This window comes from Salminus brasiliensis, chromosome 9, assembly GCF_030463535.1.
Source record: "Salminus brasiliensis chromosome 9, fSalBra1.hap2, whole genome shotgun sequence".
Taxonomy (NCBI): domain Eukaryota; kingdom Metazoa; phylum Chordata; class Actinopteri; order Characiformes; family Bryconidae; genus Salminus; species Salminus brasiliensis.
In genome coordinates this window covers 588,824-607,658 of record NC_132886.1, presented here as the reverse complement: position 1 = coordinate 607,658, position 18,835 = coordinate 588,824, and the positions used below count along the sequence as shown (strand labels likewise).

The following is an 18,835-nucleotide window of genomic DNA, read 5'->3' as shown; positions in this document are numbered from 1 at the left end:
GCAGTTAGTGGCAGTACAGCCCCAACATGCAACAGACCATTGGCAAACAGCATAATCTGTGGTGGAATCTCCAGGCCATTAATGCTGGAACATGATGTATAGATTTATTAATTTCCCTTATTTTTAATCAAGTTACACATTTTATGTTTAACGCTTTTAAAATGTTTTATTACCTAGATTTTGTTTTGATACATCATTGAACAGAATGTTTTGGTTTGTTGGACTGCATTGAGACAAATTAAAGATAAAGTAATTTAACTGTGTGCGCTGGTTTCGTTTTTATTTTGGGTACTGCTACCTGACCTACATAAATACCTTGATTTTGTATTTAATATTCGATCATTTTTAGTCACTGGGTTGCATTTACTGTCTTCTGTTTAAGGTCATGCTGCTGTTTACACCTAGATTTCTTCATGTTTTCTTAATAATTAAAAGTCATAGTAAAATGTAAAGTTTTAGTTTAGTTAAGAGTACCATTGATACTTTTGAAATATTAAGTTAAGTCAATAAGTAATTTACCCATAAACCCTAAAAATGATTAATATTATAACCCAGCTGTGTGTTAGGAGTAGCCTGACAGATTACATGCTTTTCCTGAAAGTGTGAATGCCCCGTCTGTTCCTTGTTGTCATTGTGCAGGTAAATCTCAGGATGGAGTTTTACCCATTAAACTCATATATAGAATAAAGAGGTCACTAATTACAATGTATTTTATTTTATTTGCATAGAAGATCTTAAAGAGGAAAAAGAGAAATCCCCAGAACTTTTCTAGGTATAGTGAGTTCTTTACCAAACAAAACAAAACATAAATAATACACATGTATTGCTTAAAATGTGAAAAAGAATGGTTCATCTTTAACTTTTGTAGATCAGTTCATCTTCTCACTTAGCCATTTACAGTAACACATTTTGAACAGAGGTAAACAAACATGTCACCCTGTAAGCAATATAGGCCATGCTTTGTACATACATTTCTGGATAAACTTATACAGATACAGAACTGGCTTTTAAAGTTAAAATATCATGTTGACACGTTGTTACAGTTTCTCTTGTGTGAATGCGCTGGTGTTTTTGAGGATACCACTCTCCTCTCAACTCTTCCCACACACTGAACAGTAATACAGTGTCTTACCAGTGTCAATGTGTATATATCTGTCTAAAGGACATGCTTTATATATGGATTTCTGGACAAGCCGAGAAATACTAGTAATATTACAGGATTCTACACAAATATGGTTACACAGCGCTACTCAGTTCAATATTTTTCCATATGTGCCTTCAAGCACAATTCTTATTGTCACTTTCTGCTATGATATTTACACTCTGTTTTAGACTTTTTCTGAACTTTACATTGTTATTATTCTGTCATATTCTGTCTTGTGCCTGCAACTTTGCGATAAGATTGTGATAAGATTTGAACCACATGCATTTATATTTATATGTATTAATATTTTTACATCATCACCTTCAGGCTGGTTGAGTCCTGGTTTGGAGTAAACTACAAACCTCAAAACACTATTTACAAAACTTGCTACATACTGCTACATAAACTACTATTCTTACAGAATTCTTATCATATCAGGATATTAACAGTAAGACCTCAGCTAACATGTCCATGTATGGGTAGTGTCACAAGCTGGTCTGACACCAGAGTAGCCTAATTGGGAACCAGAATATTTTCTCCTCAGGTTTCACGTTGACCCCACAGCACAGGCATCTTGATAACATCCTTTGGAAGATCATCTCAGTCCCTGGGTAAACAATGGCCTCAACAAACAGCTACTGTGACCCACCCAGAAAAATGGAAATCTGATGTCCAAGCTTTGATTGGAGCAAACTAGAGCCAACTTTACAAATAATTTGTTTTTAGATATTAAAAAGAAACCTTAAGAAATCACATGATTAAATGGAGGACCCCATCCAATTAAAAAATAGAATCAAGATTATGTGTACCTGTAATATTTATTACAATTTATTACAATTGTTCAAATGAACACTCAGTTTGTATAATCTCTGCAGAAAAGCATTTCCAAGAAAGTGGGGTAACTCAGGAGGAGATGCACATGAGCCTAAGGTCACCATGCCTAATACAATGTGGTGGCTAGAGCCTCTTAAAGCCTCTCAGCAAAAAGCTGTGAAACTGCATTATCTTGAGTGATAGAGCACCATGCAAATTCTTTTGGGAATTGTGTTGGTGATCCAAAACTAATCATCTGACATCAGTACCATCAGTACCAGTGCAATGTTCTAAGGTCTTGTGGAAAGCCTTCAAAGATGGTCAGTTACTGAAGCAGAAGGGAAGACAACTACTTTGTAATGCTCTTGATTATAGAAAAACACTGAATGTGAAAGTGTCAACGAAACTTTGGCCTTATAATGCAGATGGAAATATGCCACATAGGTATTTTCTCTATGTGGAGTAGAAATACACATAAATAATTAAATTTATATATAAATACAATTATGTAATAGTTAATATTTAATTAACAGTGTAACCAGGGTCTAAAAGTGTAGAAAAGCTCTACCTTCAGCAGAGCAGCTTCTACTTCTTTATAATAACACTGCGGACTGTGATCATCTTCTGCTCCGCTTAAGTGTCTTTACAGAACTGGCGCCCCCACCTGGACTGCAGAGGGACTCTCACTATAACTGTTATTTTTAAAAACCATCCATATTCCATAAAACTGAAGATCAAACAGAAGATTCAAAAAGAGAGATTTATCCCATGATTTTGAAGCTTTATACAACAGGTATAAAAACAGGCTGTTGTAAAACAGGTGTGCAGAGGTCATACTGAGAAGAGGGTACTAGCATTTTCCTTCTGGAACAATAAAGTATCTATATATCACCCACATAGCTTGTTCGATGGTTCATACACCTGTGGCCTGAAACCAAGTTTTTATGCTTCAGCCTGAAGTCTAACAGAGGTCCTCTGAACACAAAAATTACAGCCTTCAATAGATAATCTCAGTCTTCTGAAAAACAAACACCAATCTACAAAACATCTCCAAGGCCTGAACAAATGGTCACTGTGACACAGCCAAAACTAATCCAATTCAATCCTGATTCAACAAACCAAAGCCTCCTGTGGTGATGGAAATCTACTAAAATGTTAACAAGGAGAAACTTGGTGAGGACCCAGGCTTAAAAAGAGACTCCATTTTCTTTGAAGTTACTATAAAAAATAGAGATAAAGATCATGTATATCTGTAATAATTGTTGTATTAGAATCACTTCATAAATATACAATGTTTGACAGTTGGGATTGTCTCTCATTGCTCCACTCAGATCACATATTATCCACTGACATTTTAGCAGCTGCTCTAAGCTAAAACAAATGACAGATCAAGTTTGAACCAGTGGAACCATGTGCATGTGTTCAGTAGCACAGATGTTCAGGGAAAAGGATCAATCTTGTGGTGTTAAAACAATTAGTTGCTTGCCTACTAAATGGAACAGGGAGGGTCCAGTGTCATCTCATGCCTAGTGCTAATAAAAATCAGCAGAGAAACCATTTCATGCGGCTCACATTTATCTCATGGCTGAGCATTTTAGTGGAAACACTGAACTGTCAAGCAAAATGGTATTGTTGTTCCTTGGGCCATTTAAAAGGAGAGCACAGTGTCACATTTTATTAGCTCTTACAGATAATACCATGCAATACTCAAAGGTGGTGAAACGCAGTGGTGCTGTGCCATGTAATCCTTGGTCAATTCTCCACTTGGGGCGTGTTCCACAAAGCAAGCTATCTCAATAGACCTGTCTAAATGTATTTTTTAAAAAGAGGTAGGTATGTACTCATGTAGGATATTACATTAGTACATACATTATTTCTTGGAGCATGTATTTCTCTTTAACAAATTAATATCTATACATTTGGGATAGAAACTATTAAGCCAAAGATATTGCTCTTTTGTAGTTACCTACAGACTTTGATGTAGTGTAGCCAGTCATGTTTTTAAATATTACTTTTACCTTAAGCTTAATTAGTTAAAAGTATTTACTATGTCTTACTAGTTTGCATATAATACAAATCAAACTTTTTATAGAGGACATATTTTATCTGCACTCAACTGTCTTGAGTTTCTATAACATGGGTATGTGTAAGGGCAATGGAAGAGTTTTACAGTGAGTGGTTTCAGAAACTGGATGGGAGTGTTTAATACGAGCTACAGACAAGTTAATTCAGTGTCTACATTTCATTGGAATTTTGTTGTTTTTTAATTGCAGTGCATTGCTAAACAGTTTGACTGGGTGGGGCTTCTGTGTCTTTAAGAAAAGGTTTATTTTGACAAATAAATAAACAACCACATGTACATTCTTTTACTTTTGCCATTGTGCTAAAAAAATAACAATAAAATACATTGTCACAAAAAGCTGTACTACGATGCAGACCACAGAAATGCTATAACATAACATCTTAAACATTTTTTATCTCTATAGTTTCTGCCTGGCTGCCTCATCCACTGTGTGTTTGTTTGTTTGTTTATTTAGAAAGCCTTCTTACAACAATTTAAGAAGCCAATAGGGGCTCTTCTCTGTACACAGTAAAGAAAAACAATTCAGAACACAAAAGATTAGTATCTCACCTGTCAGCACAAACCAGTTATTTCCCCATTAACAAACAAGGTGACATTATAAATAAAGGTATTGCTTATCCAACAAATATTTGATACTTTTTTCAAATGTACCCTTCTTTAAAAGAGGTGTGTGTATGCTTGTTGGTATGCCTAATGCAATACATATTATAGCAATCGTTTTTGGCACCAAAAATAAGAACCTCAATCTAAATGCACTGGTATGTATTTACAGGTATTGAAATGCCTGAAGCTTCTCCCAAACTGAGTGACGTTACTAGTTCTGTCTTCTGTGAGTGTGCTGGTGTTTTGTTAGGGTACTCTGTTGAGTAAAACTTCTCCCACACTCTAAGCAGTAATAAGGTTTCACTCCACTGTGAATGCGTGAGTGTTCTTGGAGAGTGCTCTGTCTACGAAAACACTTCCCACAGTCTGAGCAGTAATAGGATTTCTCTCCTGTGTGAATGCGCTTGTGTTCCTGTAGAATACTCTGTCGACGAAAACTCTTTCCACAGTCTGAGCAGTAATATGGTTTCTCTCCTGTGTGAATGCGCTGGTGTTGTTGGAGATCACTCTGTCTAGTAAAACTCTTTCCACAGTCTGAGCAGTGATATGGTTTTTCTCCTGTGTGAATGCGCTGGTGTTGTTGAAGATGACTCTGTAGAGCAAAACTTCTCCCACACTCTGAGCAGTAATATGGTTTTTCACCTGTATGAATGCGCTGGTGATTCCTGAGGGAACCGATCTCTCTAAAACTCTTTCCACAGTCTGAGCAGTGATACGGTTTCTCTCCTGTGTGAACACGATGGTGTTTCCTCAAGGAATCCGTGTCCCTAAAAGTCTTCCCACACTCTGAGCAGTGAAACGGTTTCTCTCCTGTGTGAATGCGCTGGTGTTTTTTGAGGGCACTTTTCTCTTTAAAACTGTTCCCACAGTCTGCGCAGTGATACGGTTTATTTCCTGTGTGAATGCGCCGGTGGTTTTGGAGGTAATGCTGTGAAGCAAAACTCTTCCCACAGATTGTGCAGTGATATGGTTTCTCACCTGTGTGAATGCGCTGGTGTCTTTGCAGATTACCCTGTACGTTAAAACTCTTTCCACAGTCTAAACAGTGATAGGGCTTTTCCCCTGTGTGAATACGCTGGTGTACTTTGAGATCTCTTTGCACAGTAAAAGTCTTTCCACACTCTGAACACTTGTGAGGTCTTATTTTCTCTGTAAATTTTTGTGTTTGTCTGAGAGACACTTTAGTGCAGAGAGTAGGAAAAGATATTTCATGAGTGCTGGAACTAATCAACTCCATATCCCTACATTTAAGCTCCAATTTTAACAGTGGGATGATTAATCTGGGTAGTATTTCTTGATGTGCTTGGGGGAGTAGATTCTGGAAAAGAACAGGTCATTCCTTCCTGAAAGAGAAAAAGTGGTAAATTGCAAAGACAACACCTAATTATTATATAGCAAAAATAAATGTAATCAATATATCCAGGACAAAAAAGGTTTGGACACCTAAAAAATCTGAGCTGTCAAAACTATTACAAAAATCTGTGACCTTAATGAGCTTGTTAAAGCTACTCATTCACAATTGTCATTAGGAAAGGCTAGCTGACACAAAACATCCCAAAAATCTTTAACATGCGGTTTTGGTTATCAGATCATTCCAAACCATATTCACAGGTGGTGAGGGCTGGATCTGGTTCACATTTAATACAAGTAAAGGTATTGCATTTTCTGTGTTTTTCTGTGGCATGTGGAAATATTAATATGACAAACTAGTACTGTGGATCCAGAGTTTTCTCTTTTGTGGGTTTTTGGTAAACAACAGATGCGAGAACTGTTCTTGTAAAGTTGTAGAATCACCACTTTTACACTACACTGATCAATTTATTGTGTTGTGAAACCGAGAAGTAGCTAACAGAAGTAAAATGGAAATTATGTACACATTGGTGTGTTTTTTTTTACAAGGTAAAGTAAAACAACTCATCTTGTCACACTAGGGATACATTACATTGTAATGACAACTGTAAACTGAATCTGGTAATAATAGAACTAGATATTATCCAGATACAAAACATATTTTAATAGCATTTAAAATGTAAACAGGCCCCAAAATAACTAATGGCCACAAAACAGGAGAAAACTATAGCTAAGATGCTAATCATTATTCAGCAGCCACAGCAGCACATAAGACACTGTAAGTAATTCCAGAATTGTGATTTAAGTCCTATGTCCTTCCGTTTAGTGTGCTGGTCAATATTCTTCCTCGGTTGGATCTTTTAGTGTAAAACAAAACACTGCAGTTGTGAGAGAGGTGATCTACAGTAAAGCAGTCCAGGATCTCAACCAACCACAGGCTAAATTTGTGTTATTGTGCTCATATGTCACATCTTATTTTTTTCAAAAGAGACACTGTGTAAACAGCGCATGTAAGAAGCAGCAGGGCTGTTTACCTTCAGCAGAGCAGCTGCACTCAAGCCTCTCTGTGATAACGCCGATGACTGACATCGTCTTCTACTCCACTTTATTGTTCTTGGAGAACAGTTCTTGAACTAGCGCCCCCACCTGTGCTGCAGGGGACTCTCACTGGATTTTCAACTCACCAATATCTCCTCGAAACTCCTTGTACACAAACGTGTATATACCCACAGCAAAAGTGCCTTATGCAAAGTATGTTTACAATACAGCACTAAAGAAAAACTGCAGTGAAATAGATACTGATAGAAATCCAACAGAGTAGTTAAAGACAAAATAGTCTGACTTACTGATTTATGAGAAGCAGAGTGTGCAGCGAATACAGGAGACAAGCAGTCTTCATGTTACAGTTAAACAGACAAACGCATTTACTACAAATTACACTGGATGGCATCTAATCATAATGCAATGTAACCAGTGTCAAATGAATTTCTTATTGTTCAGCTTCAGTGAGCAAATGGCTCCACTGTCTGCTCCAACAGCTTGAAGGTGAATAATAATAATGAACATTATCACTGTTACTTTTACATTCAGTTATGATTTCCACCCAAGCCATTTTGTTCAGTATGTTACATGTACAACAAATTGCACTGGTTACTACATGCATTCAATTCAAATTTATTTCTATAGGCTTTTTACAACGAATGTCGTCCAAGCCTCTTTTGAGCAAGCCAGTGGCGCCAGTGGTGCAGGTTGGAGTTCAAACAAACACACAGAAGAGTAGAAACAATTATGTATCATCAAACTGAATTCTGAGTTTGACAGAGAGCAGTGGAGCAGGAGGATGATGAAGGTATAAAAAGTAAAATATAAATAAATAAATATATAAGTTTACTGATGCTTACTGGAATACTGTAACCTGTGGATCTGATGATCAAAATGTGGGGAACGACATATCCACTAGGGGGCGGTGTTGTGTTTGTGTTCTCCAAAGAAGCAGAAGAAGAGGCCAGTCCGCAGCGTGACTGTAGAGGAGCAGGAGCTGCTCTGCTGAAGGTAAAGAGCTCTTCCACACTTCCACACTAAACCCAACTGGAGAAGGGAGAAGCTAGACTGCAGGAAATGAGCTCATCAGGCTGTGTTTGAGGGGGTGGATGAGAGGTGCTGGTGTGATCACTGCTGTAGGACAGGGCAGTTCTGATGGGATCACTCTGGGCTCAGTATCGGTGTGGTTGGTTCTGTTCTGAAGCTGTGATGTTGATAGTGTGTTGGGTCAGCTTTTGGAGCTGCTTTACTGTAGATCACTCCTCTCACTCTGGAGCTGCTTTACTGTAGATCACTCCTCTCACTCTGGAGCTGCTTTACTGTAGATCACTCCTCTCACTTCTGGAGCTGCTTTACTGTAGATCACTCCTCTCACTCTGGAGCTGATTTACTGTAGATCACTCCTCTCACTCTGGAGCTGCTGATTTACTGTGGATCACTCCTCTCACTTCTGGAGCTGCTTTACTGTAGATCACTCCTTTCACTCTGGAGCTGCTTTATTGTAGATCACTCCTCTCACTCGAGCTGCTTTACTGTAGATCACTCCTCTCACTCTGGAGCTGCTTTACTGTAAATCACTCCTCTCACTCTGGAGCTGCTTTACTGTAGATCACTCCTCTCACTCTGGAGCTGCTTTACTGTGGATCACTGCTCTCACTTCTGGAGCTGCTTTACTGTAAATCACTCCTCTCACTCTGGAGCTGCTTTACTGTGGATCACTGCTCTCACTTCTGGAGCTGCTTTACTGTAAATCACTCCTCTCACTCTGGAGCTGATTTACTGTAGATCACTCCTCTCACTCTGGAGCTGCTTTACTGTGGATCACTCCTCTCACTCTGGAGCTGCTTTACTGTGGATCACTCCTCTCACTCTGGAGCTGCTTTACTGTAGATCACTCCTCTCACTCTGGAGCTGCTGATTTACTGTGGATCACTCCTCCCACTCTGGAGCTGCTTTACTGTAGATCACTCCTCTCACTCTGGAGCTGCTTTATTGTAGATCACTCCTCTCACTCGAGCTGCTTTTCTGTAGATCACTCCTCTCACTCTGGAGCTGCTTTACTGTAAATCACTGCTCTCACTCTGGAGCTGATTTACTGTAGATCACTCCTCTCACTCTGGAGCTGCTTTACTGTAGATCACTCCTCTCACTCTGGAGCTGCTTTACTGTGGATCACTGCTCTCACTTCTGGAGCTGCTTTACTGTGGATCACTGCTCTCACTTCTGGAGCTGCTTTACTGTAAATCACTCCTCTCACTCTGGAGCTGCTTTACTGTAAATCACTCCTCTCACTCTGGAGCTGCTTTACTGTAAATCACTCCTCTCACTCTGGAGCTGCTGATTTACTGTGGATCACTCCTCTCACTCTGGAGCTGCTTTATTGTAGATCACTCCTCTCACTCGAGCTGCTTTTCTGTAGATCACTCCTCTCACTCTGGAGCTGCTTTACTGTAGATCACTCCTCTCACTCTGGAGCTGCTTTACTGTAAATCACTCCTCTCACTCTGGAGCTGCTTTATTGTAGATCACTCCTCTCACTCGAGCTGCTTTTCTGTAGATCACTCCTCTCACTCTGGAGCTGCTTTACTGTAAATTACTGCTCTCACTCTGGAGTTGCTTTACTGTAGATAAGTCCTTGAATTTTGTGCTTTGAAATTAATCTTCTACTTAAAAAGAATTGTATTTGCTGGAAAAGAGTTGCTGGTGGGAGGTGGGAGGTGGTAGGGGGTGGGGTTGTAAGATGTTTTCAGCCAGTATTCTTATTGCAAACAAATCTGCTCTTAAAATGAATGTTTGCAAAAGTTGTTATTTGTCAGCAACTTTAACTAGAGATAAAATAGCTGATCAAATGTAAGAACTGCAACAGTGTGCTGTATTATGCAGCACACCAACTAGAGAGTGTGGTTCCTGCAGAAGCTGGGCCAATTCAGGCAAATCTTCTGAAAATTGGTCAGATGTAAAAGAAATGTTGTGAGTGTTTGATATGCTTGCCAGACAAGCATTACACGATGTAATGTGTTTGAGTGTTCTTGTGGATTGGTATCCACTGTAAATCATCTGGTAAAGCTAGAATTGAATATGTCAGCATTCCACCATTTTCCTGTGGAAAAGCATTTCATAGGAGTGCTGGTTCCTAGGTGGTTGCTATGGTGTTAGCAAGTGGTTTCTATGGTACTTCAGGTGGTTGTCAAGTGATTGCCAGTTGGTTGCTGTGGTGTTTCTGTCATTGCTGTGGTATCCCTGGAAGTTGCAATATTCTTGCTAATAGATATATACAGTGTTGCAATGTGTTTTGTGCTCATACTTGTTTCTAAACATTAAATGTTTAGACAAAACATGTTAAATGGTGGAAAGCAAATGCTCTTGTCTAATTTTGTCAAAGCTTTTGGATAAAATGTGGGGTGTACAAAAGGTTTCTTATCAATCTGTCCTTTAACATACAGGCATCCATAGCTAGTGTTAAAGGAGTTCAGAAATACCACTAAACTTAGATACTACCTAATGCACAAATCAGTAATGATACCCAGGCATGTACAATACCAGACATTTAGATACAAACATTACACTATGCCCCTCGTGTCAAAAAAATCTCAAACCTTCAAATAATGTCATGATTATTGTTAAGAGCTGTTGTGTCTTTATGTGATGTGTCTTTAGCTGATGTTTGAGTGACTGTTTGGATGGAAGTTTGTTCCATCGTCTCATCTGTGTGCTTCTCTTCCATCCATGAAGCATAGAGGATCCATTAATTAAAACACAAAGACTCTTGTGATGGTCAGGTATTGGCATCAGGTAGGGAGGGGCTGGTGCATTCTTGACTTTGTAGGCCAGAGTCATGGTTTTTTAATCTGATGGAAAGCTACAGTAAGCCAATTAGATAAAGCAGTAGAGGAGTTACATTCTGAATTTAGGAACATCCAAGATGAGTCATGCCGCTGTGTTCTAGAGCTGCAGAGAAGATTGCAAGCATGTGAAGATGAGCCTGAATGGAGGCGCAGAAGTCGAACCTTGAGAAACCGAACTGAAAGAGCACCTCAGTGGCGTTTCTTGGAAAAGGGGGACCAAACATTTAGGATTTAGGAGAAATTTCTAGAACAATAATTGATTATCTGCACCTACACCATGGCTGTAGATAGAGTGACCAGGGAGTTTCCAACAAGAGATAGTTATTCTGGATGAGAAAGGTAAAATAGGGTCTGTAGTTGTTTACCTGAACTGATTACAAGAATGTGTTTTAGATGAAGGGAAGTCCAGAGCAATTAAACAGTTTGGATGGGATGGGATGGGGTCTGGCAGACAGTTGCTGTCACAAGCTGTGGGACATAATCCATGGAAAGTGGAGAAAAGCAGAAGTAGAAGGAGGATGGTGTCTGGTGGTAGAAGTAAAGATATGAGGAAAGGATTGGTGGATATTGTTCTTCTCAACACAGGTAAGATTTAAACCTCAGATAATCCTGTACCCCAGAGACCTGTGCTTTGATATTAATTTGGCTGTTCTTTGCAAAAAGATTTTTGTTAACCCCAGATGAAACCGTTTGTCCATTTGACTATATCCATCCCTGAACAATGTCTGTTTTTTTTCTTTCAGGAAGGAATGGCGTGTTCTTCTCCTGCTGCTTGGTACCACTGTCTTACAGAGATCTAGACAAAACAAGCATATTTACCATTTGTGATGGACACAGATGGAACTTGGTTTCTGCTTTTATCCCATCCGTGCAGTGAAAACACACACACACACCAGTGAAACACACACAGTGGACAGTAAACCTCGAATTGGAATTTGTCCTACTGTTAAAATGAGAAATTAAATGGATATGGAGTCCATAAACCTCAGCTCTCAGAAGACATCTCCTACTCCCCACATGAATGTGTCTGTCAGACATAAGCAAAACATTACAAGGAAAGTAAGATCTTACCTGTGTTTAGAGTGTGGAAAGAGTTTTAGATATAGCGTTACCCTCAAAGTACACCAGCGCATTCACACAGGAGAGAAGCCGTATCACTGTTCAGAGTGTGGGAAGAATTTTAATCAACAAAGTAATCTCAAGAAACACCAGCGTATTCACACAGGAGAGAAGCCGTATCACTGCTCAGAATGTGGGAATAGTTTTTCAGAGATTGGTTCCCTCAAGTATCACCAGCGCATTCACACAGGAGAGAAACCATACCATTGCACAGACTGTGGAAAGAGTTTTAATCAACACAGTAATCTCCAAAAACACCAGCGCATTCACACAGGAGAGAAACCTTATCACTGCTCAGAATGTGGGAATAGTTTTACTGAGGCTGGTTCCCTCAAAAAACACCAGCGCATTCATACAGGAGAGAAACCCTATCAGTGCTCAGAGTGTGGACAGATTTTTAGAGACAGTGGTACTCTAAGGAATCACCAGCGTATTCATACAGGAGAGAAACCGTATTTCTGCTCAGAGTGTGGGCAGATTTTTAGAAACAGTTATACCCTCAAAAAACACCAGCGTATTCACACAGGAGAGAAACCCTATCACTGCTCAGACTGCGGAAAGAGTTTTAATCAGCAAGGTAATCTCAAAACACACCAGCGCATTCACACTGGGGAGAAACCATATCACTGCTCAGACTGTGGACAGATTTTTAGAGACAGTGGTACCCTTAAAAAACACCAACGCATTCATACAGGAGAGAAACCATACCACTGCTCAGACTGTGGACAGATTTTTAGAGACAGTGGTACCCTCAAGAATCACCAGCGCATTCACACAGGAGAGAAACCATTTCCTTGCTCCGAATGTGGGCAGATTTTTAGAGAGCGTGGTACCCTAAAAAATCACCAGCGCATTCACACTGGAGAGAAACCATTTCCCTGCACAGAGTGTGGAAAGTGTTTTAATCAAAAGGGTAATCTCCAACAACACCAGCGTATTCATAGAAAGAAGAAACAATAACACTGCTCAAAGTTGGAGGAGCTGCTGATATTTGAGAGGTAATCATTTCATTTTCCAAAAAAATAAGTGTTATTTTAATGATAACTTTTGATGAACATGTTTGGATGTCAGTTAGGCCCAGAAATTTTTATCCATTGATTGATTCAACTATGCAAAAGTGACTAGAAAATAAATTACTTTGTTATTGCTGCTAAGTGTGGTTCTACAAGCTATTGATTCATGGGGCTGTGGCCACCAGGGAGTGTTAAAACCAAGAAGAGGGAGCCAAGTGAACAAGTGGTTACTATGGTATCACAGCAACACCATAGCAGTTTATTGGGTCTCTCATAAAGGAAAATGCCACTCAGTCCTTTGAATCGTCTCAATACAAAATAAATAAATAAAAATGTCAAATGGGGGCTTCCTCTCTGGCGCTTTGGCTTAACGGAGGTCCCAGATGATGAGAATGTCAGTGAGGTCAGACATAGTAAAAAAAAAAATATTAACAATAAAAGAAAAAAAGGGGGAGAAACAAACATAAAACTAGGGGTTTACACATTCACACAGTATTGTGGTGCACACTTTTAATGTAATACAGGTCTCTTTTGGTTCCTATGAAGATACTGACACAAGTGGAAGGATTGAGAATGAAAATTATTATTAATTATAAGATGGCCTAAAACATTAAATGGAACAAAACTAACATGAAAATGTAGTTGTTTAAAAATTATCTCAAATAAGTAAATAAATTCATCCTCTGAGAATGAGGTGATCAGACTTCTGAAAGAACAGACTGGGAGTCAAAGGTAAAAGCATCTCTACTGACACCATAGAGCAAAATTAATTGAAGGACTAGGATAAAGTGTTTCAAATTGGAAAAGTTTACTTTAGAACCAGTTATCCCAGTGTTCAAATCTGCCAGTAACTCCACTGTTGAAGGAGAACTTTGTGCTGAAATCTCTCTGCAGTGACGAAATAAACAAATATAGGATATGATTTGTGGAGTGTGGAATGCACTTATGCATATTTTAATGAAAATAGTTCAAATCGTGAAAAAGAAAGAGTGACGCGAGTTAGCTGAGCAGTCCCGGCCTAATCATGCCTAACCACATGCTACAGTTAAGCTAATGTTATTGGGATCAGATAAGGTGTAAGCTAATACATGTATATGGATCAACCCACTTAACTCAAAGCTAAAGCATTAATTTGCTAAGCTCTCTCTTTGTTTTTGTCTACTGAATGGTAGGTCTGAGTTTCTGAGGATTTAATCTATCTTAATTCTATCTAAAGAGACTCTGAAAGAGAGTATTGCATTTTTCCTGTGAAATGGTATGACTGTTAATTCCTCATTCTTGGTAAATGACTAAGTTAGCAAAACTGGAAAAGGTTCTTCCATCCTGTGTTTTCTGATTGTCTCTTTTGTTTTTTGTTTCTGGTGTATATTGAAGGTTAAATTTACTATTTTGGGTGTATTTTTAAATTAAATGACCAAGTGAGATGATTTTTGTGTAGAATAATAGGGGGAAACCAAACTAATCAGTCAAGTACTATTCTTTAAATAGGATTAAACCATTGCAACTTGAGAACTTAACCATAATACAATTACAATACTTACCATAACAGGAAACTCAGAAATGTTTCTGAAAGATCCCACAGTGCCCCCACCCTTTGGCTCTCTTAACACAGGTAAGATTTTTTTGTCTGTGTACTAGACACAGAATTGAAGATGAGTCAGAATTTGACTCATCAGACACGTCATAATTTAGAAACACCATCCTCACTTGGAGTTACCATCATAATTTTTAAATGCAGCCATATACGGTATTCCCCTTACACAGCCCAACCCTATACGTGGCTCAGTTAATCAGATCTTTGAATCCATTTTATAAATTAAGAGTAACTGTGGTGATGGCAGTGATGGCCTTACCGCAGAATGCATTACTGCACATTACTACATGTAACTGCAATGCTGTGGTAATATGGTTATCGACAAAGCCCTAATTGCAACCACTTGAGAAACCATGGCAACACAATAGCAAGCAACTGGCTGCCACTTGTGATATCATAGTAAGCACTCAGCAACATCACAGCAACCATGTAGCAATATCATTGTGTCCACCTAGGTATACCATAGCAACCATTTGGCAATACCCTTGCAAGTATCTAGCACCACATAACAACCACTTGGCAATGTCATAGTGATCACCTGGGTATACCATATCAGTCACTTAGCAACACCATAACAAACATGTACCATCACCATAACAACCACGGAGCAGCACTTTAGAAACCATCAAGGATACCATACCATAGGAACTTTTATTAATATTAACTACTTTAGCAACACCATAGCAACTATCTGGAAGTGGGAACCACTTACCAGCACTACCATTCTGTGCTTCCTTCAGGAAAGGCACTTCTTTAGTGGCACTAAAATCATCAGTTCTGTTTCTTTAATAATTTTACAGTCTGTTGATTTTAGTGACTCTAAGGTTTGGCTTGTGTCTTTCAATGTTTTTCAGCTTTCTAACAGTTGATCAGAAGCTTGGAATCAAGACTAAATTCTGAGAATTCATTTTTACCTGTAATTACAAAAGCCATTAAACACCAGAGTCATCATTATCACTTTCTATGTTCTATGTTCCAGACAATCAGAGAATGCAAACTTATCATTTTTTTCAGTACAGAATTAAACCTAAATTAAGAGGCAGATTCCAAACATGGTGGATATTTATGTCGGGAGGTTGCTGAAGTCTCTGAGGGTTTATGATGAATACACTCCTGGTCTATTCACTGTCTGTTTAAGATAAAGCGCTGGCAGACAGTTCCTGACTCATTTAAAGATTTATTTGATTGATTTTATAGAGTGCCATTAATTTCTTTTTTCTCCTTGAAGTTTCATTAATTTGTCTTTGTGCTGTTTCAGATGTTTGCTTAATTTTATCACATTGATCTTCACCTGGAAGAACATTGAAAGACAACAAGTCACTGGGAGTAAGTGCTAGGAACCTCTCCCCAGTAGCCTCTACATGTCTATTCCACTCCGATCAGAAGATCCCGTCCTGAAGAACATTGTTCAGACTTGTGGCATACTGCCAGGACTTTCAGTACCTTCTCTGAAGTCCCAATTATTTTGCAGAAGGATCGACAGTCCTGTATCTTTATCTGAAATCTCACATAAGCAGTTGTTTACATGTTTATAATCGATGACTTCAGAACTGTTTACATTTATGGCATTTGGCAGAATCTCTTATCCAGAGAGACTTACAAAAGTGCTTCACTGTTTACTCAGAAAATACCCTTAGCTAGTTTGTATAGACTAGAATCCAAAAGTTACCTGAACACAAAAGTCAGTATAGAGATCATAATACTCGACACTACACTTTACCCAAGTACTTTTGGAAGAGGTGGATCTTCAGTCTGCATTTGAAGACAGCTAGTGACTCTGCCATTCGGACACCCAGGGGAAGTTTGTTCCACCACTTCGGTGCAGGACAGAAAAAAGCCTGGACGCTTGTCTTCCGTGAATCTTAAGGAAGGCGAGTCAAGCTGAGCTGTACTTGAAGCTGGAAGGGCTCTTGGTACAGATCGGCTTTTGACCATTGAGGTCAAGTATTAATCAAGTACTGAGGGGCTGGCCAAATGATCATTCATGGCTACACCAAGGCTTTGTGCTTCTGTAAATGAAGTGACTAGTGACTTCTCAAATAAGATGGCAAGATCGTTATGAAGTCCAGCAGTTCCTGTCAAGCTCTGTCTTGCTGAGGTTGAGTTTGATTTATTCTGTTTGTGTCTGAAAGCAGCTCTGCTAAGGTAAAAAAAAATAGATCAGTGAAAGTATCCACTGCTGTGTTTCTAGAGCTATCACAGATCAGCTCTCCTCTCAGGGCCTTTGTTATCTTGATAGCATGTCCTGACCATTAACACAAAGCCAGACTACCATTTTGAATGGGTGATGGATCAACCAATTAGATTGTGTTTGTAATCCTATGGTTGTGACTTTAACCAGCTCACAGCAGAGTGACCTGGTTAAAGTTGAAAACAACCCGTGCAGCTGCATTCTGGAATAAGTTGCAGGGGCCTAATAGTGTGTAAAGGGAGACCAGCCAGAAGAGAGTTGCAGTAATCAAGTCTTGAAGTGCAGAACAAGCACCAGGGTGGCCTCTCTAGAGAGAAAGGGTCAAGTTCTCTGAATGTTGTACAGGAAGAATCTGCATGATCTAGTCAGATTTGCTACATGACTTGAGAACAATAACTGATCATCCATGACTACACCAAGGCTTCAAGCTTTTGTAGATGGAGTGACCAGTGAGTTCTCAAAGGAGATGGCAAGATCATTGTAAAGTCCAGGAGTACCGGGGATGTACAGCAGCTCTGTCTTGCTGGGAGTTTGAGGTGGTGAGCTGCCATCCAAGAAGAGACATCAGCAAGACATGCTGAGATGTGGATAGAAACCTGTGTGTCAGACGGTGGGAAAGAAATAATGACTGTCATCAGCGTAGGAGTGGTAAGAGAATCCATGGGAGGATATCACTTTACCAAGAGAGCCCATGTAGAGCAAGAAAAGAAGAAAACCAAGCTGTGTTGGAACTGTTGGCTGTTTTCTACTGGCACCAGTGTGTGGAGATATAGAATGTGGTCATTTACACTGCCTTATTTAAGCTGCACTGGCTTAAATCACTACTGAAAAGCAGCTTCTTTTGGAATTGAACGTCAAAAGGCAGCTACACTATATAAACAAAACTATTTGGGCACCTTTCATGGCATCTCATTCTAAATCCATAGGCATTAACATGAAGTAAAAGGGGTTGAAGTTCAGAGTCATAGTAAAAGGGCGTAGTATAAGACGGCTGATTTTAAAGAAAGACTTGAGTTTCTTTCTCAACTAAATAAACTCCTTTTTTTCTTTAGCAACATTTCACAAGCTTGTTTTATGAACAGCTCTCACATTATATGTCAGCATTACCCAATGAAACTTGTCTGCATGTTATGTTGGTTGTCAGGAAGAGCAGATTAGGTTTCATAACTTCTAGGTCTTGGTTTGATAAAAGATCTTGCCTTGTGGTAAAGTGTGTTTCTAAATGTAGTGTTTAACAATGTTAGGCGAGACTGCTATTATATTCTATATGCCCCTTACTGCAATCTTAACATTATTGATTTATTTTTGTCTTTTTATTATTATTTGTATTAAGTTATTGTTTCTGAGATTTCTTTTAAGCAGTATTATACATTACAATACAATGTTTAGGAGTATTCACCTGAATATTGAGCCTTGGAAATGTTTGTGTTTTTTAGTAAGTTGGAGGTCAGTGATTGGAACTGTGTCAAAATGTTGTAACATTGTTATATTTGTGTATCTGATGTCTGATGTTTTAACCCATTGGACTACATTAAACTGAAACACAAAAAAATCTCAATACTCTCTCTCTCTCTCTTTATATATATATATATATATATATATATATATATATATATATATATATATATATATATAAAGAACTTGAAAATTCGCTCCACCATACCCATGTAATCAAAGTTAGTGATCAGTGTTCAGAACAACTGCAGAGACACCACCTGACCCAGACCCTGCCTGGAACCTGCTCAAAGTTAGTGAAACCTGCTGACATCTGGTGCTGAAAAGAAAAGACCACATTTCAGATGCCAGAGATTATTGACCTGACCTCCACAGTTCAACTTGCATTCCTAAAAGAATGTTCAAAGCAACTCCAGTAAGGTTGAACTCTCCCATTTGTAAGTTCAGTTTTGATGCTGGCTAGTATTAGTCATTAGAAATTACCCCATATATTACTAAAGTAGGCCAGACCTACTTCTACTTACTTCACACAACTACACACGTGGACAATATTGTTGGTACCCCTCAGTTAATGAAAGAAAAAC

The 18,835-nt window shown here is 38.8% G+C and overlaps 2 protein-coding genes across 2 annotated transcripts in view; one reads left to right on the top strand and one right to left on the bottom strand.

Moving 5' to 3' along the window:
- LOC140561838 (uncharacterized) overlaps positions 1-18,348 on the top strand; it is a 58,568-nt gene extending 40,220 nt beyond the window's left edge. Inside the window, exons 1-3 of the mRNA XM_072687078.1 lie at positions 7,982-8,045; positions 11,623-12,996; positions 15,864-18,348. Of these exons, the coding sequence (XP_072543179.1) occupies positions 11,843-12,958 (1,116 nt within the window). The 5' untranslated portion in view covers positions 7,982-8,045; positions 11,623-11,842 and the 3' untranslated portion in view covers positions 12,959-12,996; positions 15,864-18,348. Of the gene's footprint in view, positions 8,046-11,622; positions 12,997-15,863 lie in introns of the transcript that reaches the window.
- LOC140561844 (uncharacterized) lies at positions 4,075-7,108 on the bottom strand. The gene is made up of 2 exons (XM_072687087.1): positions 7,028-7,108; positions 4,075-5,986 (listed from the first exon to the last, which is right to left on the bottom strand). Exon 2 carries the CDS (start codon positions 5,878-5,880, stop codon positions 4,855-4,857), a length of 1,026 nt encoding a protein of 341 aa, XP_072543188.1. The 5' UTR covers positions 5,881-5,986; positions 7,028-7,108; the 3' UTR covers positions 4,075-4,854.
- Positions 18,349-18,835: the final 487 nt, after the last annotated feature.

Coding starts and splice junctions, on each gene's coding strand:
- LOC140561844 (XM_072687087.1), bottom strand. CDS start 5,880: ATGGAGTTGATTAGTTCCAGCACTCATGAAATATCTTTTCCTACTCTC.